Source organism: Glycine soja, chromosome 9, assembly GCF_004193775.1.
Source record: "Glycine soja cultivar W05 chromosome 9, ASM419377v2, whole genome shotgun sequence".
Classification (NCBI taxonomy): domain Eukaryota; kingdom Viridiplantae; phylum Streptophyta; class Magnoliopsida; order Fabales; family Fabaceae; genus Glycine; species Glycine soja.
Window position 1 is genome coordinate 9,399,789 of NC_041010.1, and position 25,638 is coordinate 9,425,426.

Here is a 25,638-nt window from a genome sequence, read left to right on the forward strand (position 1 = left end):
GAAATACGTAACAAGTTGCTCTAAAATGTTAGTGTCAGAAATTTAAAAAGTACGTACATTAAATTATACATTTGGGCTTGAATCTACTCAGCCTCTGGCTCATCTAGCAGAACTTGTTTGTGTTTATCATAATTTTCTTGCCTCACTTTATCATGTTTTAGCTTCATCTCTTTAACTCCCCCTTTGAGCTATCCCGTTTCTTTCTGTGTTTGTGATGTGCAGGATGGTCAACAATATGCTGCACAATATCCATATTCTGTTTTTTATGTCCATACTTGCGCATTTCTTTATGAACATGGTGTAAATCATCAAAATAATCGGAGTTCCTTTCAGAATGCTTGTGCATATGCTCATAAGTGGTCCTTCGCCTATTTTGAGCACTATAGTTAGAGTGCCTAAGTTCTTGCTTATGATGTTTGTTATCATGAATATGGTGATGCCCCTTGTCAATTTTGAATCTACGTTTATCCATGATGATTTGTTCATCAGCGCCTAAGATATCCTCCCACCAGTCATATAAAGGATCAAATAGACCTTTCTGGTGCAAAAGCCATAATAGCACAAGCACTACAATTCAAAGAAGAGAGTATTTATTTTAAGTTGTTCTGCTAAATTTTCAAATTATAATATACTAATGGACATTGAATAGAAGTCATACCTGTCGGAAAAATTGTCAAAAACAGACCAAACATCATTACCCAACTCAAGCAAACATATTGTATGTGGCACTTGAAGTCAAAAAACCCAGAGCATTTTTCTCTGTTCTCCCACCCAAACCGAGGAACAAGGAAGAGATTCGATCAAATAATTAGTTATGACAGATGAATCAATATTAAGAAAAGGTTATGATTAAGAAAGCAACATATAGTTATTGATCTTCCAATACCCTGCTTCAATTGTAGGTGATTTATACTCAAGTTTATAACAAAATATTTAAATCACTTAAGAATAGAAATATGGCACAAACTCAGTATCAATTTACCACATTTCAAAGAACATGAAGAAAATACGAAAAAAAATTTATCCAAATGCAACTAAAGAACAATCTCGAATAAATGCACTAACTTTTGTTTCATTCTGTTACTGAATAGATTGTTGAATAATAGTTTATGCATAAAATAATCCTAGTTTTAATCCTTTATGTTATTAATGACAAAATATTCGAATGATTGCCTTCATGAAAAATAAAATGCATTCCACTTGTTCACAGAAGCCAGTGCTACTCATCCGTGTTTGATAAGTAGAATTTCAAAACATATGGGTGGTGTTGGTAAAGAAATATATATTCATATACTGATCAAAGCAACTCAATATTCCCCATGAATAAAATATACAAAATTTCAAGAAAATCATATTTTCTATATTTTAAATGTTGGAATTTAAATTTTATAACTTGCAAATGAAAAGTATAGTTGAAGATAATACCTACAAGTTTTTCCAGTGATAAATTCTGTTAAGCTTCTCCATATTTTATTCCATATGCTTTCGATAGAATCAAAGAAACTATTTATACTGGCCTCTGGTGGTTGAAAAGGCATACCCTGCAGTAATAGATGATTTAGTATTTCACAATTTGTTGTCATAACATCACCAATAATTAACATATTTTGTGAAGAATCAGAAGACTAACTTTCTAATGAACTTATCTACGGGGAACAATTCTACAATATCAAATTCATGTCTCAGACTCGGACTGATCTGCTATTGATTACCTAGAGCTTATTACTAACCATTTTAAGTAATTAGAAACAAAATATTAAATGTATTTATGTAGTGATACTGCAGATAAAAGAACTGCTGTAAAGTCTTCTTTGTCGTCCTGTCCAACAGTTCAAAATAACTATAGTTGTTAAAGTTTGATAAAAAGACCAATGGGCAATGGTGAAACATAGTATCCAGATTTTAGAAAGTTTCACGTTTTATGAGAATACAAATCTGGGTCAGATACATGGATTAAATAATACCATTGTGTTCATGCCATAGAAAATAAAGCATACTAAATTCAGGTACCAGGAAAGAACATACATGTGTGTCGTTGTCAAGAACGGTTGCCGTAGTAGCAAATTGACATTCAGCTCAATCAACTTCATTATAATCAGAATCCTTTAATACGGCTTCATCCAAAAAACCCAAAAAAAGGACACAGTAAATGTTAATGTGTTCCTTATCCTCGGAATAGATAACGTATAAATCCAAAGCTTCAACTTTACCCGCACAAAAATATTTTGAAGCCTGATCAGTGCTTGGGTAGATTTTGCATGATTGGGTTGTAACCTCATTTGGCTTCATTATTAAAAATTGCTCCTGAACCATGTTTACAAGCAAACAAGAAAAAACATAATAGAAGACCTATGGAAGTATAGAAAAAAAAGGGGCAAAAAACAAACTTCTGGCATATGTTTTAGCATAATACCTCCATCAGGGTGATATCCTTGGAGCAATTAAACTGCAAGACAACACAATATAGCAAAGCTAAAACTACAGCTTGTTGGACCCTAAGGAAAATGACTGCAATGCATGCCTCAAATATATTTGAACCTAATTTTGTAACCATAATAAAACTAAAGCATCAGGAGTAGCATGCATCTGTTAAATTCCTATTCATGTCATGCAGTCAATTCAACTAACTAGAGATAATTTAACCAAATAACAATTTTGCCCCTGAATGTTATGGAACGCAAGGAGGAAGTTATATGTGGTGTGCGACTTTTAGGTACCATGATAATTAAACAATCATGTCCTCATATCAACAATGAGCACAGGTCAAAAAAATTTATAAAAAATTTATCACAACCCAGTTTCCTATCAGACATTATAAGGAAAAAAATAGAAAAGAACTTCACTAACACTTTCAAGCCTTAAAGAACTGTGCCATAAAAATTAATATAATTCATATCTAACATTGAATACCAAAAAAAAAATCAAATCAAACATTCCATTGTCCAAGTATAAGGAGCATTGGATAACAAAGACAAATGCCATGAAACACATTATAGCGAAGGAAACTACCGTCAAACTATATGACGCTTCCACCTCACCGGTATTCTTAGTTGTGATTGTAGCAACACCAAATTGAGTTAGGGCTTCAAATGTAGGGACGCTAACACTTCTTATCTTTCCTGGGCTCCTAGAGAAAAAGAACCATGTCAGACAAATTTAGAAAAGCTTTTTTTACTATGAAAACAATAATGCTGCTGGACATTATAGGTTTCTAAAACCAAAAATCACACCCTAGCATCAATAGAAACAAAATTGGCTACATTGCAGAAACTTCTCACAATCATTTTTCAAATATTTTCTCTGCCCATCTCATTTTCAAAATGTATACATCCATTTATGATCAGGAACTTCATTATTGGCAATTCGTATTCAGCATATGAAAAAGTGATAGGTAACGGCCTTCCACCCCCCACCAAAAAAGAAAAGAAAAATAGAGTTCAACATCATATGGTAAAACAATTTTGTCAGTGAATGACTACAAAGTCCAACATCTCAAAATGATTTTGTCATCTTACAATCTCATTCAAGATAACAAATCAATTTTACACATCAACTTTCACATGGAAATATTACAAAAAGAACAAAAGTTTCAAGTCACTCGTGACTGTTTTGAAATCATATGTAGATATCAAGTAAATATTATACCTTTGATAAACATACTCTACATCATTCGCACTTAATTCTAGCACAAGGTTTGTACTAAGAACCTCTGTAATTCCTATGGAGAAAGAATAACTCCCAGCACTCTGCAGACAAATAAAATAAAATAAATAATTTCTAATAGAAGACACTATATTAAATATAAATACAACATTATTGCAACGTAACTGGATGTTGGTTTATTCTTCCAAACCTTCCTTCCAAACCATAGAGCGGCACTTGATTCCTACTTATTCGATTCAGGTCAGCCTGTTAAGGACAAGAAAGTTTCTTTCAAATTTTCAACGACTATCAATGAAGTTTTTCTCCAAATCCATTTTGCAAAAATAGAAGTGAAAAGAAAATGACAAAAATGAAACCAAAAAAGCAAGATGAGAATAAGAATTAAAGAAGAAAAAAATTATTGTTGAAGTACCAACCTCCCGAAAATTCCATAATTGATTATGCAAGCAGGTCCAAAAGGGAGAAGAGCAAAAGTTTGGTTGTTGATTAAAAGCTTCATAGCTGACACCAATTTTGTTACATTCAATACCATCTAAGGTAAATCTCACTCTCAAGCAGCATCCACATAGAAATGTTTCTCCCCAAATCCTGTGGTTGCCCAGGGCTGCCCTGTCACAAGAAAAATTGTAAATATTGTGTTTAAGCTTATAACAGTTGTGAATCATGCCGAAAGTATGTAAAAGTAGTTCATCACTGTTTTCTTCCATAACTACAGCAGTAATGCCAAGATTAATGTGTGTGATTTGCATTAAAAATGGGAAATAAGGTCAGTCATTAAAAGAAATGCCTAAACTAGTGGGGGAGACTGCAGTGACTAAATAGAGCACATGGCTCTACAGACTTGCAATTGCAATATATCAGCCTCCTTATAATTATATTTTTCTAATATGATTTCAGGTTGCAAGAATTCTTCATTGAGTAGCTATATATGCATATGGCTACAATGTTGACATTTTTTGCAAGAACACATCTTGGTACCTCCAAGCTAATCAACATACAAACAAGAGCTTGAAGAGGAAAAACCATTTTTCACATAACCTAGAATGATAAGGAGGTTCATATAGCCTTACATTAAATATCAGTCCCTTAATACTATATCATACTTGTACACCATTGATTGGAATATGCAATAAATGGTATTTTTGTGTCACATTAATTGTGCACGAGGAAGTATAATTTTGTATAACTCCAAAAATAACAGTCATGACCATGTTTTCAAGTCTATCCATAATGCAGTGACCTCTCAAAATTTAGAATTGTACGATTAACAAACATGATAATAATTGATTCAATCAATGCATTCTACACTATTTTTCTCTGATTTTTTTTATAATTTATTTCTCTGATATTTGTAAAGATAGCTAGCTCCATTTATTATTCATTGTAAAATTTTATTATATTCCAATTCATAAAAACATGTTCCACAATTTGTTTGCAAAAGACCAATATCCAAAAAGTATCTAAAGGGGAGTTGTAACTTTTAAGTAACAAAAAATTCAAGAAACCAATCTAACATACCAATTCTTTATCTTAATTGAACCTCAATTTTGTTATAACTAAAGTCAATAGAGGTCAATTACGGTGAAACCAGTCAAACAAGCATACCTGCCTTGGTACGACCAGATAGAAATCCTCAAAAGATGGTATATTTGTATACCCAACAAAATCTCCAATAAGATTAACCCTCAAAAATTTATCATCAGAGATCACTGTTCTGTTTTCAGGACCCACAAACACTTCCTGCCGGCCAAATTATGTGTTAGATACACAGAAATGGTAAAAAAATATTCCTGACATGACTCATTGAGTGCATTTACATCTATTATATGCTATGTGAAATGTGATACCAAAAACTTGATGCAGAAGACAACATTTGAATAAATCAGAAAACTAAGAGAACATGTAGAAAATTGTAAACCAACATATCCAGCATCATGAGACAAAATACATAGTCTATGGAAAAAGATGCTTGTCAGGTTTAAATTTAATATTGTTGCATAAGGAAACCAATAATTACATACCGAAACTTTAGTTCCACTCTTCACCTGTATTCGAACACTAAATCCCAATGTTCGCCGCCCAATGCCAAAAACATGAAACCTGAATTGAATTAGAGAGAGGGGGGGAAGGAAATCTAAGTTGTGACTGATGATTAAAACAAAGAAATCACTTTTTACTTTGGCAAATTTCAGAGGTGATTACAATTAAAACATGACATGATGAAAAAACTACACTATAACTAATCTTAAATAACAATGTTTCTTCATAAAATTGTTAGAATATCAGGGTATTTAATACTAAGCAGTATTTTTTAGTTAAATTATAATATTCGTACATGATCAGTGTTAAGAGTTGAATTTTACTAGTTATATTTCATAACCTATATGATTAATATAATATAGCTAGGGGTATAATACATCAATATACTCCACTGCACTTTTATCCCCTTTCTATCTAATCCCTAAAATTACAACAAACTTAAACCTATTTGATTATTGCAATTGACACTTTTTAAAAATCTGTAACTAACAGGAAAAAAAAAAGATAATCTGAAATTGTTCGAGCACAATGAAAACAGAAAGATTTCAAACAAATATCTTGACAAGATAACATAGAATGGGGTCTTGATCTGTATAAGTAAACGGTTCAATGTAAAAATGATTTCCATATGTTCACCCAAGTCCAGGACAAAATCCAATTAAGACCATATATAAACCAGGGTGGCTCAAATCAATCACAATTGGATTAAAAAAGGACGGGGAGGGTGGAAGCTTACCAATCACCAGGGAAACGCACACAATGTGCAGTGTTGGCCTTTCCTTTTGTCAATTTGTCAACTAGTTAAACAATTTCACCCATAACGGTTAGTTTTGTGTTTCCTAAAAACTTACAGAATGTTGCAACATCAAAGCACTTACAGAAGTTTCCACATGATGAAGGCATCCGCCTCTGGGGTCCACATGGACAACATATTGGCTACATTAAAGACGGAAAGAGAGATATGTTAAACCTGAATCAGCAGTGAAAGGTGAAAATGCCAAAGAATATTTGAGGGAGGTGGGATCAAACACTAATGTCCTTTTCTTATTCTTCCCTTTGAATAATTTCTTTTAAAATTAGGAGTTAGAAGGCCACCTGAGTGTACTCGATAATATGACCCTCTTCATCCCGCAGTCTGCAACACAAGTAGCAGAAACCAAGCCGTGAAATTAGCATTGTCTAAACTCTAGTCAGCGTCTAGTTCATAATAAAATAGCAATAAACATGGCTTGCCTTTCACATATCTTCACGACATTTGCACCAGCATCTGGCTCGCATTTGCGTGTCTTAACATAATACTCTTCAGGTTTATAAGGAACATCCTGCAAACGAGTAATTCAAACTTAATCATACAAAATATTACATCCACGTGTACGCAATCCTCTTACGACAATTTGCTTTGAAAAAATAATTCTCCAAAACCAGAATAAGATGGTGATAGATTAGTCCACAAACGATAATAATAATAAATTAATAATAACAATAATAAGTTATTGTTAATGCAACAAAAATAAGTAGATTACAGAGAGTGAATAAAAGTAACAGAAGAGAAGTATCATACTCGTATGTATGTTAACTGATACAAGGCATATGCAGAAGTTTTGTTGACCGTTATGACAGGAGGAATACGCAATGTCTGCATTTTCCTGCTTGAATTTTCCTCCACTTCCACCAATTCCGCAACAATTGACGCCTCTCCACCACTCTGCAAAATCACAAAACAACAACCTCAACACACAGGAACACAATGAGGAGCGTAATGTGAATATGATCTATTTACCGAGCCACTGGGAACAGCCATGTTGAGTACGATTTTGGTAGTACAATTGAGATTGTCCTCGGAATTGGAGTTCTTCTCGCACTTCTCCAGCTTCGATTTGGAGATGATTTGAATTCCAACGACATGGAAGGAAGAAAGTATGAAGATGATTATTAGGGTGATAGCGGAACGCAATGCCATTGTTATTGTTATGCATCAGTTCTCTAATTGCCCATACATAATACATGGGTGTGCCAGTGCGTGACAATAACCGCCAAGATTCAAAGGCGGTTTGGCGGTTTTTTACTTTCCTTTATGGTGTGTTTGGTTGGAAGGTGAGGAATAAGTTACCATAGAAATGTGGTGTGTGTATCTAATTGGTTTCCCAGACATGCACACTCTACGTAAGGCGGTTTGGCGGTTTGGCAGAAGTGACAGTAACCGCCAAAATAGATTCAAAGCGGTTTGGCGGTTTTTTACTTTCCTCTTCTCCGGAAGTCCCTACGAAACTGTGTTGAAGTGCATGGGCCACGCCGTTCACGTGCTCAGAGTTCCCTCTGCCGAGATCGTATACTGGTATAATAAATAATACATCATAGATGCTGCACTTTTCTTCTTCTTTGTATCGTTTTTTTCTTTCTGGCGATTTCTTTATTCTCTGAGAATATTCACGGTGCTATAGTTTTTAATGAAACAGTTGAACTCTGTAGAGAGGGGGAAGGGAATAGGATGTGTGAGAAGCTAGTTTCGAGTTTTTTTAAACCTTCGCACGGTGTCGTTTAGAATGCTATGTTATAGGGGAATCAAATGAGTTAATTCGGTGGACAATGTTTATTTGGCTAAACGTGTTTTGAATGATTCATTATAAAAGTATTCCCAATTTGGCAATTTCACAACATAGGCTTACGGGGATTACTGTACTGAATCATTTTACAGGATATATTTAAACATTTCAACCTGTGAATGGTGGGGAAAGCCTTGTGGACTGGAATTAGAAGATCCTGTGTGCAAGCCTTCCTTGCCAAAAAGGACTGTGTTCGACTTTTTGGTCCTCTGTTGAAATTGGACATATTATTGGGAGTTCACATTGGCAAGGGAATAAAGACATTATGTTGCATTTTCTTCAATTATTAGTGGTTGGCATGCTTTGCTTAACAAGTGTTAATCGAGTTTAACAAATGTGGATAACTCTTAACACTCTGTTTCATGAAGTTATTATGTACGTAAACATGGATCTATGTATTTGGGAGGAAAATGAAAATCAGCGCAGAAGTGATAGAAGCTGATTTGTTAGAACAACTTATTTTCAATCTGTTTTGTAATTAAAATCATGAACAACCTATAGTGTAAAAATAACCAATCTAAATTCTTCTCAATAAGCACAAGCTCACCTCCATTTGCTCAAAGAAGCTTTGGCATCATTCATTAGGTAAATAAGCATTGCATCTGAAACTTTATGATGGTAGGAGAGGGAAGAAATTTGGCTTTGGCATCATTCATTAGGTACTTAGAAGCATGAATGATTTCATACACTTCCTAAACATTGTTCTTCAAGTAACTTTTAAGAATTTTCATGCAGTTGTTTAATTCTTTTGTTTTAATTGAGTAAATATTTTACTTATATTAACATGGAGATACTATATTGTTACTTTGAGACATGTATTTAAGCTGCTTTTCTATAAATTTTAATTTTTTTCACATTCTATGTTTGTAAGAGGATATAACATAATCTGCTGAATGTTCCTTTAATTATAGTTTTTATATATTCTTGCACTTAACTTTTCTTTATTTTTATATTACAACGAAGATGCTCATCTAAATGTTTTTAAGTTTTTATTTGGATACTGGTATTCTTTTATTGTATTCTGATGAACTTATTCTTAGCATTTTTCTGTGTTTCAGACTTTACACCACCACAAGGCCTAGTGATATCAGAACACCCTATGAAAGGATGTTGGACAATAAGGTGGAGTTTGGTTCCCCAGATAAGCGGTCTGGCGGATTCTTTAACTCTGTTCTGGTAAGCAAGTTGCAGCACTTTTTGTTGTCTGTGTGATTTTAGATATATATGAAGTTTGAGAATTAAACTAGATAGAACTAGCATTGTTAGTGTGGTGCTGGAAACTTTTCAAAATAAGAAGTTGGTGTATTATTTTTTACTCTGTCCTCATTCTTTATTTTGTTTCTTACCCCCCCCCCCCCCCCCCCCCGCCTCCCTTTCATATGCTATTACTAGCTTTCATAGTTTTCTTTTAAAAAATAAAGTAATAGACATTCCATCATCAAGTTGGTGCAGACAAATTAGATTGATCATTTGAATGAAAACACGAACTAGGAAAACTTGGTTCATATATTTGTCTCATTTGTAGGTACTAGGTAGATTTATTGTTTTGGCTTGCAAAAACAACTCTTAAGTTTCTAATTTTTGTGTAGATTTCTTTGGAGCCAGATTACCTTGTCAATGGAGAATATCTTGTAGATAAAGGAGCAGCTCCAAAGATGTTGAACTGTCTTATGTAAGTTTTTTAGCACTACTAGTTGGGCTTGGCATTTGAATTATCTTTGAAGTTCTAGCAAATCTGTATGCACAATGAATTTAATTAATTAATTATATATATATATATATATATATATATATATATAAATCTATTAAGTAAAATATTTCTAAGAAAATTTATGTTATATTTTAGAAATGGTTGTTTAACGAAGTACCAACTAGATTTATTCAGCCTCTATTAGCTTATTTATTTATTTGTTATGTAACTAAAATTTATGATATTTATATAACTTAATAATTATAAATTAATATAACATAACAGTTTTATACATAATATAATTAATTTACTATTAGCTTATTTATTTGTAATGTGTGAATTTTTTTAGTTTTGTTAATTAATATAAATTGATTTTCAGGTGTACCATATAACTACTATTGAGCAAACTGAGACAATGTTACACATTTGCTTAATTTTAATAAAAAAAATTTAATTAAATAAAATAAATACATTTTAATATTTAATATTAGGACCATTGTTGTAGCATTTATTGGTCAACAAGATTTATATTCATGATGGTTTTATGATATTTTTAGAGATCCAAAGCCAATTTTTTTATTAGAGACCAAAATTAAATTTAAAATTTAATAATTTTTCAAGAAAATCATATTTAAGTATTTTCATAAAAAAATATAAGTTTTAAATGGCTATTCCTTATAATTTTATTATACGTAAAAAAAGTGTTTAATTTTTTTTTAGTTTCACAATTTCACGTGTATTCTATATAATGTATATTAATTTCTTAGTAGTGAAGTTAACAATGATGAATAGTTCTAATACAGGTCACAAACCAACTAAAAAAATTAAAAATGATCAATAAAAAATAATTAAAGTACACGATTATGTGGATTTTTAGTCTGAACAAAGTTTTGAATTTGTGATATATATATATATATATATATATATATATATATATATATATATATATATATATATATATATATCAGTGATTATGGGATGGGACGGCTTTGGGCTATTAATTTTCTCAGCCCACGTACTTGCCTGGAGTAGTGGATTTTTGACAGGTGGTGTAGATATAGACTTTAACTATTGGCTACTGGTATGTCAGTGACCCTCAACATTTATGGAAGAAAAAAAATAATTCAGTCTATACTTTTTCTTATAAATAATTATTGAGAATTTGATCACACCTCTCTATAGATCATTATATCAAATGTACGTACTTCAATTGTTCATAATTGTTTTAAACTAAGTCGGTCGCATTATAACTATTTTTTTATGAATTGGAGAGTTACCTCTATTCTATTGTTTCCTCTCTAATTAATTATGGCATACGTAATTCTCAATTAAGCTTTGGCTAATTGTAAAGAGTATAATATAATGTTACCGTTTTCCCTGAATATGTTACCGTATTGACATACACCTTCTTGGTGCTCTTGCTGAGAAGATCTCTCTTTTCTTCTTTTTTGTCTTTTGGGGTTCATGTGTGTGTGTATATGTTCATGATGTATCCATGTCCTTGTTCAATGCATGCTGCCCTTTTATTGGATTATTTCCCTGACTTTGTCTTATACCTTTCATGTCTTGTTGCTTTTCAATGGCACACAGTGTCGTGCATTTGCAAAAGCCTTACACTATAATTAAAGAAATGGAATTTGAAGGAGCATGTTCCAAGAAGATGGATGCTAACCCAGTTGCTGTAGTTGAAGCTTTTATTCATATAAACAACCAATTACACCAACATGAGGTTGAGTTGAATAGAAATGAATTTTTTAAATCAAGATTTACCATTTCATTGCTACTCTAATAGTTTTAACTTTTTTATCTGATATCCATGCATTTCAATAAAACATTTACTTTTTGTAGGCTGCAGTTTGAATACTAACCTATGCCCAACAACATCTAGATTTTCAACTTAAGGAGCCATGGTACTGTTTGATATTTAATTTCTAAGCTCATCATCCCTTCTTTTTCTTAAACAATTCTACTTTATATCTGTGGAAGCTCTTGAGAATATTAGAGACTTATATTAGATGTCCTTTAGGTATGAGAAACTGCAGCGATGGGATCATGCCCTCAAGGCTTATACAACAAAGGCTTCTCAAGCAACAAGTCCACATCTTGTCTTGGATGCCACTTTAGGTTTATTCTGATGACTTCACCTTCATTATAACTTCCTTCATTTGAGTTTTTTGAATTTTCCTTGACAGATCACACATATATGATTATGATACTTTTGGTTGACATAAATGTACGTCTTATTTAAAGATACTAGAGAGCAACAAATAAAAAACCAAAAAAAAATTGCAAAAAAAAAAAGAGGCCCAAAAAATACTAAAAAAAAATTCAACACCTACTAAGACGGTTCTAGGATTCACCGTCTTAGTATATTCAACATACTACGACGATTATTTGAATAATCGTCTTAGTATGTAGTTTGCTTCCATGATTGTATAATCGTCGTAAAAAGGCATTGTTTTGTTGGGTATATTAAGACGGTTATTACAATAACCGTCTTAGATTCCAATAACTTTCTAAGACGGTTATGGTATAACTGTCGTAAAAAGTGTAACATACAAAGACGGTTGTGTCAACCGTTGATGTATTATTTTTACTTTTTATGATGTCCTATGACGGTTCAAAATCGTCGTAAAATTTGTGATTTAACCGACTTAAAATGTCATAATTCCAGTTATTGAGATAAATTTTTTCAACCAACTAATGTGACTTATAGTGTTTATAGGCCATCAATTAATAAATAGTGCATTTAGTTGCACAGAAAATGAGTGAGTATCTCATTAATATACTTCAAAATGAACAAAGAATAGAAATAGACAATCAACAATTAATACACCTAAAAGTGAATTTCATGTTTCTTGTGATTAGAACAAAAAATAAACTTATATGTTACATACATAAAAGATCAGAAAAATATATATATATTTTATAAGTATATCAAATTTTGTCAACCGAGTAACATGGTTAATTTTGTGTAGATGAATGCAAACAACATTTTTTTATTATTGATCCAAATATATTAGAAATCTTAAAATTTGACTCCTTTTCTTTTAGATCAGGAGAAAATTATTAAATGAAAAATGAGATTCGTAATTATTATAATTTTTAATCAACAATAGAGAGAAGATGAGTGCTAACAATTAGAGGTGAAATTTGGTTGGACCACCCATTTTCCGCCTATGGCCTGGCCCATGTAAGACTTGGTTTGGCCTAACTCATTGAGTAAAAAAAGTCAGGTTCAAGCTTTTTAAAAAACTTGTTTAGTCAAAAGGTCAGGCCATGGGTCTTAAGAAAAGCCAATTAGGCTCGAAGGATGAGCTCATTTAGCAATGATAATTTTTTTAATAAAAATATTATTATTAATATGATATATAATATCATAATTATTTTATTTAAATTATAAAATTATTTTAGTAGTTTGATGATTTGAATAATTTTAATTAATGTTCGGAAGAGGTTAATTCATATAGGCATAGATGGATAACAAGAATATAGACTCTTTCTTTTGGTGGGACATAAAAGACTTTGGTAGCATGTTACATGTAATATTTGTTGGCAAGTTTTGTTCATATCTTGTGGTTTAAAATTTCCTTATTGTTTTTTATGAAAATCTTTGGTTTTGTTAAAAAAATAATATTTTTTACCCTTCTTAATATGAAACATGCCTTTAAATTGACTAACGGACCAGACAGACTTATACAAAGGTCAAGTCTAGATGCTCAAACTTGAGTTGTAAAAATATAAAAGTGTTAGACCTAACTTAGATAAGGTTGGACCCAACCCAACCCATTTTCACTCTTAGTAGCAACACACTCCTCCACAATACTCTTTCTTATTGGTAAATATGTATTGAAAAATATAAAATTAGGTGAGAATCATTAAATAAAATGTGAGACCTACTGAATTTTGTAATTTTTATTAAATTTTTAATGGTAAAAAAAGTGTGTTAAAGAATGTGACCCTAAAAAATTTTTACATTTCTTGTCACGTTTAATAAAAATTATTCTTTTAATTACTTTGTTTGTTTCTTTTAAAATGGAAAATTTTTGGAATAGTTGTTATAATTTTTTTTTTGAAATGGTTTTACTCCTATTTATTTATTGTTTTCAAAACTTAAAGTAATATTTTTTTAATTATACTCTTGGTTACCTCAATTTAAGCTTAGACGATAGTCGATAAGAGACAGAAAGAATTTTTCTTTAAAAAAGAGTTTAATATTTATATATTACTATTTAATCATAAATTACTATTTGAATTACCTTAAGATAATTAATTATTTTAAAAATCATCAATAAAAATTATCATACATGATGGATATGATTGAATAAGTGTGTAAAACTTTTTACACTTTCAATGCATATATAAACTTTTTTTCTCAAAAAAGAAATAGAATATATATATATATATATATATATATATATATATATATATATATATATATATATATATATATATATATTTAAATTTTAAGTGTAATTGAATTCAACACCGGATGATTACAGTGGTTAATTAATAAAAAGAAAAATAGCCCGGCCTAAGTAAATTCTCCAGCCTGTCTAGTCCCATTCTCACCCGTCACCACCAAAACACTAAAACCTCACTCTTTTCATTTCCATATACTCCTACTAAAACCCTCTTTTCTCTATTTTTCCACTCTGTTTATTGATATGTAACTAACAGTAACAGAGTGATCACTCACTGTTTTGTTCAGAAATGGTAGCGAAACCAAGCAAGGGCATAAGCAGAAAAAAGACCGAGTCGTAACAACAACAACATCAACAACGATAGGGCTGCAGAGAACATTCCAATGGATAAGAAGAAGAAGAACAATGTGGATGAAACGCGGAATGCAGATACAGAAACAACAAAACAGCGTTGATTCAATTTCTTACATACATACACGTTATATTGCATGGATTTCAATTTAATGTACATTTTAAATAATAAATTGATATTGTGCGAGTTGATCATTCGTACGTGCAGATGATGATCCTCGGGGTTCCCTTGCCTTCATCAGAATGATAACAGGGGAAAAGATTGTCGTTCAAGGGAGAAGATTGTCGTTCAGGGGAGACTTGAGAGTTTCAACGTGTGAGATTCTGTTCTGCTTCTGCATGTTGTTGTTGTCGTTCTTCTGATTTGTTTGTTGTTACGCCTTACGCGAATTAAGTGCGTTTGTGAGTTGTTTGTTTGTTTCGTGAATTTGTTTTTTTTTTTCGCGTTTGAGTGAAGGGGACACTGTGATGGACGTAAGACAGTTCCTTCTTGAGTCTAAGGAGGCATGCTTTCATCACGTGCTAGGACTCGTTGCACACGAAGGATGGCCACGTTCACCGCGTCGATGATTACAGTGTGATTTCGGAGGTTACATACATTACCACGGCTGGTTTGTTCTTGGAAATGGTCACATGCACGTCAAGTATTAATTAGTTATTTGGGTAAATGACTATTTTGACCCTTGAAAGTGTAATTCAGTGACAATTTAATTATTGAAAGAACAAAATTCTGATTTAGACTCTGTGTGAAAAGTGCGACAATTTTGTCCTACTACTGATATACACTTTCCAAGACCAAAATGGTTATTTACCCTTAGTGATTTAGTTAGGCCCTCTTTGTTTAACTTGTCAATAAGTACTTGTAAGGTAAAATGAATTAAGCTTTCAACACAAGTTAAAATTTTGTTTGGATAAACTTCTCATAGTTGTGGAGGTTACTGGTATTACCGGTTGTGGTGTTGTCCTTGGAAATGGTTCAGGTATGGTAATTAGTTAAGACTAGTGAATAAGTCGGGTGTACATAGGTGGAGTGAAGAAAGGACAAGAAGAAAAAAGAAAAGAAAGAGAGAGAGAGAGAGAGAGAGAGAAAGTGACAAATGTGATAAGTAATCTGATAGGAAAAAACGAGAAAGATAAGAGAAAATGGGATGAAAGAGAAAGTGCATATAAGATTATAATTACTGATTTGTTAATCAATGTTGGTTCTTGAGAAATCTGGAGGTGTTTATCGAGTGAAGTGAGACATCGTGTTGGACATTTAAAATTGGCAGATTATAATGTGGAGAATTTGTGTTTGCAGCATTGTATGATGATAGGTTCATAAGGGTTCATGTTCGGCATACTAAAGAGTTGCTTTCCCTTTCTAATCCCAATGCTTCCTTATCCACCTCACTTTCTCGGCAGAATGACAAGGAACAAGATAAAGCTTAGAATTCAGGAGGTATGGGATAATTCTCTTCCCTTTATGGCTGTTTAGTACCTTTATAAAATAAATAAAAATTCAGGAGGCCTTATGTTTTAAATTGTGGTCTTGTTCAAACAAGCATATTAAATGAATAATTTCATGCCACTAAGAGTTGACTTGCAAGTCAAATGAAGTGATACAATTACAATAATCAATATCTCACTACCTTGAGCCAACCAAAGTTTATCAACCTTGTTTATTAGGAAAAAAAACAATCACCTTTCATCAACACTGAATAAAGTTTAAAATCCATACTAAAAGTTAGTGTGGGGACCAATGAATAAATAAATAAATAAATAAAACAGGTTAGCATAAAAACTTCAAAAAATGACTACTATTTTAATAGCAGAAAGTGATGTCAAAATTTATATTCAACAAGTATTTATAACACCAATCGTCAGACATAAACAAAGCATGAAATGAATGTTGGGTCAGTTGGATTGCTAGGAAGCATAGATACAATACAGATACGATATGACGCACACACGCGCAAATACAGCAAAATTTAAAATTATTCGACACAAATTACTATATGACAATGAGAAAATGTATCACCTACTACTTATTATTGCAACATGGTCACAGAGACCAAAAAACTTAACATCAGTTGTATTTTAAAACCGTAAGGAGAAATAAGAATGTGAGAGATTGAACCTGTGATACGGGTTAATTATGCCATGTTAGCACTTAGTGTTTTGTATGTTGCCTCTGGAATATGTACGAAGTAGTTACTAATTTGTTACTGCATTTCATGAAATATCAGATACCTTGAAAATGAGGTTCCAGAGCTTGATGGACCTGGTTATATGGAGGATATCTCTGGTTTGTTGAGTAATGTGCTACCATCCTCATTGAAGGATGTTAAGTGTGTGGAGAGCATATTGTTTTCTTCCTTCAATCCTCCCCCAAGATATAGAAGGTAACTCAAGAAATGCTCTCTTAAGTTGATAGCACTTCATATTTGTGTTCTGTTTAAAGGAAGTTGATAAGGTTTTCTGTGCTTTTTAGGCTTGTTGAAGATTCATTTTATTTGGATGTGACAACGCTGGAGGGTAATGTGTTTTGTATAACGGGAAGTACAAGGATGTTTTATGTTAACTCGTGCACCACAAAGACTTTTGACCCAAGGCCAAGCAAAGCTACCCTTGAAGCAACAACTCTTGCTACTCTCTTGCAAAAGATTAGCCCCAGGTTCAAAAAAGGTAACAAAGTGTATTTTATTACTCATTGACTTAAGACTTAAATTTTCCAAATTTGGGCTTTGAGAGCCTAAACTTATATCCTTTCTTCAATTATGAAGCTTTCCACGAAATTTGGGAGCAGAAAGCTGCTGCACATTGTTTTGAAAAGGAGCAGCCTGTATTGATGCCTAATTTGTGGCTTGGGTCATACCCAGTTCCTGGTGAGCCATCTCTGGAAATTTGTTTCATCAGTGTTATCTTTTCAATTCTATACATTATAGTAACTTGTGCTCCAGGGGTTGGATAATCAGGTTGCTCTTCCTTAAGTGGTATCATTTTCTCATTTTCATATAGTAATTTGTGTCAAATAATTTTAAATTTTGCTGTATTTGCATGTGTGTGTGTCATATCGTATTTGTATTGTATCTATGCTTCCTAGCAGTCCAACTGACCCAACATTCATTTCATGCTTCGTTTATGTCTGACAATTGGTGTTATAAATACTTGTTGAATATAAATTTTGACAGCACTTTCTGTGTTAAATAGTAGTCATTTTTTGAAGTTTTTATGCTAACCTGTTTTTTTTATTTATTTATTCATTGGTCCCCACACAGATGCGATTCAGACAGGGCTGAGAATTCAGTAACTCTTTTATATGGTAGCGAGCCACTTGGCATGCCAAGAGAGTGGAATGAGGAGTTGCAAACATGTCGAGAATTTCTCCATACAACTCCACTTGAGAGGTACCTTTTACTTTCTCATTCATAACCTGGTGATTTTAAAGGAATGAATGTTCTTTAGTTTTTTCTGTTGGTGATGACCTGACACATTCATTATCTCTGCTTCTTGGATGAGTTTTCCGTTACTGCAGGCTTATGCGGGATAGGGCACTTTATAGAGTGACATCAGACTTCGTTGATGCAGCAATTAGTGGTGCTGTTGGAGTGATTAGTGGCTGCATTCCTCCAATAAACCCAACTGACCCAGAACATTTATACATGTTAGTAGGACCTTCCATTTTAAAACTTGTGCTATTTATCCAATATATTATTGACGCATCAATGTTTTTTAATTGTGTTTTGGCAATAGGTTCCTGCACAACAATATATTTTTTAGTTTTTCTGTTGATACGGACCTTCAGAAGTTGTTAAAGAAATCTACAGATGATAATTCACAAACATGGAGTACAGGCACCCCACACAGTTCTTCTGAAAAATCTTGTGACTTCCAGGTTCCTAATGGGGGGAATAATGATGGTTCAAGCTCAGAAGATAGTATCAATGATACGTGATAGTAAAGAAGCTGGCTTTGAGGGCCACAACCTCCAGACACAAGAAGGGATAAACTCAGGGAAATTTCATTGCTATCTGCCTTATTATATTGCTTCTCTATTTATACTGTTAATTGGAATAACAGAATTTGTGATTCTGCTCTATCCTATCCTAACAGAATTGGGATTGCACAAGCAAATGGCAAGCATTGTCGTAGTGGTGCGCCCCCTACAGGATGCGCCAGCTCAGCAAAGTTAGTTAACAAAGTCCCTGAGGTAAGCAGGAGTGGTTGTCCTCCTTCTGGGTCTTGCTTCAGGTAATGGTGCCTATGTAGTGTTGCTGCTATCAATCAATGACATGGAAGTTATTCAAGATATTCCTCCTGAAGCTGAACTGGCTGAGAGTGATGTGGCCACATATGCTTCTTTAAACAATGATTTGAATGGCACAAAGGCTGACCAGGAAGCTGATGTCCCAGGACTTCACAATCTTGCTGTGGCTATAATTGACTACAAGATTTTTTCATTGGTGAGAAAATCAATTCTCAATATTTCAACACACACGATTTGTTATGTATGTGCATGTCATAAGGTGATTAATGGTAATGACAAAAGGTTTTTTGTTTTATAAGATAATGACAAAAGGTTTAAAACGTGTTTTTGTATGATTTTATCCATATTTAATTACTAGTGTTGTGCCTGCTAAACAGTGAGAACATCAGGGTCACTATCACCATTTGAAGGACAGCTCTGCTAGCTCTAGACTAGAAGATTTTACTATTATTCCTGACTGAAATTATTTGGCCACGTTTATTTTACGGTTATTTTACTTAATCCAAAGATTCTAATTAAGTTCTAAGTGTCTTATTAACAGGGAGCATATCAATAATGGATCAAGAGTCTTCAATAATTTTTACTATTAAATATATTTAAACATTCAAAGAGTTCCCAGACAATTCTTTTAAGAATATTTAGTACATAACGTTTAATATATTATACTCTATCTTTGAATTCTTTTAGTTGATTTCCTAGTTCTGCTATATCAGGAAACGGGAGAAGGTAAAAGGATAAAAACCGTAACTATATATGATTCTATGAAATACGTAACAAGTTGCTCTAAAATGTTAGTGTCAGAAATTTAAAAAGTACGTACATTAAATTATACATTTGGGCTTGAATCTACTCAGCCTCTGGCTCATCTAGCAGAACTTGTTTGTGTTTATCATAATTTTCTTGCCTCACTTTATCATGTTTTAGCTTCATCTCTTTAACTCCCCCTTTGAGCTATCCCGTTTCTTTCTGTGTTTGTGATGTGCAGGATGGTCAACAATATGCTGCACAATATCCATATTCTGTTTTTTATGTCCATACTTGTGCATTTCTTTATGAACATGGTGTAAATCATCAAAATAATCGGAGTTCCTTTCAGAATGCTTGTGCATATGCTCATAAGTGGTCCTTCGCCTATTTTGAGCACTATAGTTAGAGTGCCTAAGTTCTTGCTTATGATGTTTGTTATCATGAATATGGTGATGCCCCTTGTCAATTTTGAATCTACGTTTATCCATGATGATTTGTTCATCAGCGCCTAAGATATCCTCCCACCAGTCATACAAAGGATCAAATAGACCTTTCTGGTGCAAAAGCCATAATAGCACAAGCACTACAATTCAAAGAAGAGAGTATTTATTTTAAGTTGTTCTGCTGAATTTTCAAATTATAATATACTAATGGACATTGAATAGAAGTCATACCTGTCGGAAAAATTGTCAAAAACAGACCAAACATCATTACCCAACTCAAGCAAACATATTGTATGTGGCACTTGAAGTCAAAAAACCCAGAGCATTTTTCTCTGTTCTCCCACCCAAACCGAGGAACAAGGAAGAGATTTGATCAAATAATTAGTTAAGACAGATGAATCAATATTAAGAAAAGGTTATGATTAAGAAAGCAACATATAGTTATTGATCTTCCAATACCCTGCTTCAATTGTAGGTGATTTATACTCAAGTTTATAACAAAATATTTAAATCACTTAAGAATAAAAATATGGCACAAACTCAGTATCAATTTACCACATTTCAAAGAACATGAAGAAAATACGAAAAAAATTTATCCAAATGCAACTAAAGAACAATCTCGAATAAGTGCACTAACTTTTGTTTCATTCTGTTACTGAATAGATTGTTGAATAATAGTTTGTGCATAAAATAATCCTAGTTTTAATCCTTTATGTTATTAATGACAAAATATTCGAATGATTGCCTTCATGAAAAGTAAAATGCATTCCAATTGTTCACAGAAGCCAGTGCTACTCATCCGTGTTTGATAAGTAGAATTTCAAAACATATGGGTGGTGTTGATAAAGAAATATATATTCATATACTGATCAAAGCAACTCAATATTCCCCATGAATAAAATATACAAAATTTCAAGAAAATCATATTTTCTATATTTTAAATGTTGGAATTTAAATTTTATAACTTGCAAATGAAAAGTATAGTTGAAGATAATACCTACAAGTTTTTCCAGTGATAAATTCTGTTAAGCTTCTCCATATTTTATTCCATATGCTTTCGATAGAATCAAAGAAACTATTTATACTGGCCTCTGGTGGTTGAAAAGGCATACCCTGCAGTAATAGATGATTTAGTATTTCACAATTTGTTGTCATAACATCACCAATAATTAACATATTTTGTGAAGAATCAGAAGACTAACTTTCTAATGAACTTATCTACGGGGAACAATTCTACAATATCAAATTCATGTCTCAGACTCGGACTGATCTGCTATTGATTACCTAGAGCTTATTACTAACCATTTTAAGTAATTAGAAACAAAATATTAAATGTATTTATGTAGTGATACTGCAGATAAAAGAACTGCTGTAAAGTCTTCTTTGTCGTCCTGTCCAACAGTTCAAAATAACTATAGTTGTTAAAGTTTGATAAAAAGACCAATGGGCAATGGTGAAACATAGTATCAAGATTTTAGAAAGTTTCACGTTTTATGAGAATACAAATCTGGGTCAGATACATGGATTAAATAATACCATTGTGTTCATGCCATAGAAAATAAAGCATACTAAATTCAGGTACCAGGAAAGAACATACATGTGTGTCGTTGTCAAGAACGGTTGCCGTAGTAGCAAATTGACATTCAGCTCTATCAACTTCATTATAATCAGAATCCTTTAATACGACTTCATCCAAAAAACCCAAAAAAAGGACACAGTAAATGTTAATGTGTTCCTTATCCTCGGAATAGATAACGTATAAATCCAAAGCTTCAACTTTACCCGCACAAAAATATTTTGAAGCCTGATCAGTGCTTGGGTAGATTTTGCATGATTGGGTTGTAACCTCATTTGGCTTCATTATTAAAAATTGCTCCTGAACCATGTTTACAAGCAAACAAGAAAAAACATAATAGAAGACCTATGGAAGTATAGAAAAAAAAAGGGGCAAAAAACAAACTTCTGGCATATGTTTTAGCATAATACCTCCATCAGGGTGATATCCTTGGAGCAATTAAACTGCAAGACAACACAATGTAGCAAAGCTAAAACTACAGCTTGTTGGACCCTAAGGAAAATGACTACAATGCATGCCTCAAATATATTTGAACCTAATTTTGTAACCATAATAAAACTAAAGCATCAGGAGTAGCATGCATCTGTTAAATTCCTATTCATGTCATGCAGTCAATTCAACTAACTAGAGATAATTTAACCAAATAACAATTTTGCCCCTGAATGTTATGGAACGCAAGGAGGAAGTGATATGTGGTGTGCGACTTTTAGGTACCATGATAATTAAACAATCATGTCCTCATATCAACAATGAGCACAGGTCAGAAAAATTTATAAAAAATTTATCACAACCCAGTTTCCTATCAGACATTATAAGGAAAAAAATAGAAAAGAACTTCACTAACACTTTCAAGCCTTAAAGAACTGTGCCATAAAAATTAATATAATTCATATCTAACATTGAATACCAAAAAAAAAAAAATCAAATCAAACATTCCATTGTCCAAGTATAAGGAGCATTGGATAACAAAGACAAATGCCATGAAACACATTATAGCGAAGGAAACTACCGTCAAACTATATGACGCTTCCACCTCACCGGTATTCTTAGTTGTGATTGTAGCAACACCAAATTGAGTTAGGGCTTCAAATGTAGGGACGCTAACACTTATTATCTTTCCTGGGCTCCTAGAGAAAAAGAACCATGTCAGACAAATTTAGAAAAGCTTTTTTTACTATGAAAACAATAATGCTGCTGGACATTATAGGTTTCTAAAACCAAAAATCACACCCTAGCATCAATAGAAACAAAATTGGCTACATTGCAGAAACTTCTCACAATCATTTTTCAAATATTTTCTCTGCCCATCTCATTTTCAAAATGTATACATCCATTTATGATCAGGAACTTCATTATTGGCAATTCGTATTCAGCATATGAAAAAGTGATAGGTAACGGCCTTCCACCCCCCACCAAAAAAGAAAAGAAAAATAGAGTTCAACATCATATGGTAAAACAATTTTGTCAGTGAATGACTACAAAGTCCAACATCTCAAAATGATTTTGTCATCTTACAATCTCATTCAAGATAACAAATCAATTTTACACATCAACTTTCACATGGAAATATTACAAAAAGAACAAAAGTTTCAAGTCACTCGTGACTGTTTTGAAATCATATGTAGATATCAAGTAAATATTATACCTTTGATAAACATACTCTACATCATTCGCACTTAATTCTAGCACAAGGTTTGTACTAAGAACCTCTGTAATTCCTATGGAGAAAGAATAACTCCCAGCACTCTGCAGACAAATAAAATAAAATAAATAATTTCTAATAGAAGACACTATATTAAATATAAATACAACATTATTCCAACGTAACTGGATGTTGGTTTATTCTTTCAAACCTTCCTTCCAAACCATAGAGCGGCACTTGATTCCTACTTATTCGATTCAGGTCAGCCTGTTAAGGACAAGAAAGTTTCTTTCAAATTTTCAACAACTATCAATGAAGTTTTTCTCCAAATCCATTTTGCAAAAATAGAAGTGAAAAGAAAATGACAAAAATGAAACCAAAAAAGCAAGATGAGAATAAGAATTAAAGAAGAAAAAAATTATTGTTGAAGTACCAACCTCCCGAAAATTCCATAATTGATTATGCAAGCAGGTCCAAAAGGGAGAAGAGCAAAAGTTTGGTTGTTGATTAAAAGCTTCATAGCTGACACCAATTTTGTTACATTCAATACCATCTAAGGTAAATCTCACTCTCTCAAGCAGCATCCACATAGAAATGTTTCTCCCCAAATCCTGTGGTTGCCCAGGGCTGCCCTGTCACAAGAAAAATTGTAAATATTGTGTTTAAGCTTATAACAGTTGTGAATCATGCCGAAAGTATGTAAAAGTAGTTCATCACTGTTTTCTTCCATAACTACAGCAGTAATGCCAAGATTAATGTGTGTGATTTGCATTAAAAATGGGAAATAAGGTCAGTCATTAAAAGAAATGCCTAAACTAGTGGGGGAGACTGCAGTGACTAAATAGAGCACATGGCTCTACAGACTTGCAATTGCAATATATCAGCCTCCTTATAATTATATTTTTCTAATATGATTTCAGGTTGCAAGAATTCTTCATTGAGTAGCTATATATGCATATGGCTACAATGTTGACATTTTTTGCAAGAACACATCTTGGTACCTCCAAGCTAATCAACATACAAACAAGAGCTTGAAGAGGAAAAACCATTTTTCACATAACCTAGAATGATAAGGAGGTTCATATAGCCTTACATTAAATATCAGTCCCTTAATACTATATCATACTTGTACACCATTGATTGGAATATGCAATAAATGGTATTTTTGTGTCACATTAATTGTGCACGAGGAAGTATAATTTTGTATAACTCCAAAAATAACAGTCATGACCATGTTTTCAAGTCTATCCATAATGCAGTGACCTCTCAAAATTTAGAATTGTACGATTAACAAACATGATAATAATTGATTCAATCAATGCATTCTACACTATTTTTCTCTGATTTTTTTTATAATTTATTTCTCTGATATTTGTAAAGATAGCTAGCTCCATTTATTATTCATTGTAAAATTTTATTATATTCCAATTCATAAAAACATGTTCCACAATTTGTTTGCAAAAGACCAATATCCAAAAAGTATCTAAAGGGGAGTTGTAACTTTTAAGTAACAAAAAATTCAAGAAACCAATCTAACATACCAATTATTTATCTTAATTGAACCTCAATTTTGTTATAACTAAAGTCAATAGAGGTCAATTACGGTGAAACCAGTCAAACAAGCATACCTGCCTTGGTACGACCAGATAGAAATCCTCAAAAGATGGTATATTTGTATACCCAACAAAATCTCCAATAAGATTAACCCTCAAAAATTTATCATCAGAGATCACTGTTCTGTTTTCAGGACCCACAAACACTTCCTGCCGGCCAAATTATGTGTTAGATACACAGAAATGGTAAAAAAATATTCCTGACATGACTCATTGAGTGCATTTACATCTATTATATGCTATGTGAAATGTGATACCAAAAACTTGATGCAGAAGACAACATTTGAATAAATCAGAAAACTAAGAGAACATGTAGAAAATTGTAAACCAACATATCCAGCATCATGAGACAAAATACATAGTCTATGGAAAAAGATGCTTGTCAGGTTTAAATTTAATATTGTTGCATAAGGAAACCAATAATTACATACCGAAACTTTAGTTCCACTCTTCACCTGTATTCGAACACTAAATCCCAATGTTCGCCGCCCAATGCCAAAAACATGAAACCTGAATTGAATTAGAGAGAGGGGGGGAAGGAAATCTAAGTTGTGACTGATGATTAAAACAAAGAAGTCACTTTTTACTTTGGCAAAT

General features: G+C 32.6%; 2 protein-coding genes and 2 pseudogenes across 5 annotated transcripts in view; 2 read left to right on the forward strand and 2 right to left on the reverse strand.

Moving 5' to 3' along the window:
* LOC114366917 lies at positions 1 to 8,305 on the reverse strand (annotated as a pseudogene).
* LOC114366916 (E3 ubiquitin-protein ligase At1g63170-like) overlaps positions 7,965 to 25,638 on the forward strand; it is a 27,178-nt gene continuing 9,504 nt past the window's right edge. Inside the window, exon 1 of the mRNA XM_028323952.1 lies at positions 7,965 to 8,038. The gene's annotated coding sequence lies outside the window, so the exon portion shown is untranslated. The remainder of the gene's footprint in view (positions 8,039 to 25,638) is intronic.
* Positions 8,922 to 19,444, forward strand: LOC114368143 (annotated as a pseudogene).
* The window catches only part of LOC114366915 (protein HAPLESS 2-like), a 9,211-nt gene continuing 3,320 nt past the window's right edge, over positions 19,748 to 25,638 (reverse strand). For 2 of the 4 annotated variants that reach the window (XM_028323947.1, XM_028323946.1), the window contains exons 8-18: positions 25,473 to 25,551; positions 25,057 to 25,191; positions 23,866 to 24,060; positions 23,615 to 23,695; positions 23,432 to 23,532; positions 22,796 to 22,913; positions 22,197 to 22,229; positions 21,808 to 22,086; positions 21,208 to 21,323; positions 20,442 to 20,542; positions 19,748 to 20,350 (exon numbers count right to left, since the gene is read on the reverse strand). In XM_028323947.1, the coding sequence (XP_028179748.1) occupies positions 19,947 to 20,350; positions 20,442 to 20,542; positions 21,208 to 21,323; positions 21,808 to 22,086; positions 22,197 to 22,229; positions 22,796 to 22,913; positions 23,432 to 23,532; positions 23,615 to 23,695; positions 23,866 to 24,060; positions 25,057 to 25,191; positions 25,473 to 25,551 (1,642 nt within the window). In that variant the 3' untranslated portion in view covers positions 19,748 to 19,946. Of the gene's footprint in view, positions 20,351 to 20,441; positions 20,543 to 21,207; positions 21,324 to 21,807; positions 22,087 to 22,196; positions 22,230 to 22,795; positions 22,914 to 23,431; positions 23,533 to 23,614; positions 23,696 to 23,865; positions 24,061 to 25,056; positions 25,192 to 25,472; positions 25,552 to 25,638 lie in introns of those variants that run through there. The other 2 variants (XM_028323948.1, XM_028323949.1) reach the window with 2 other exon arrangements.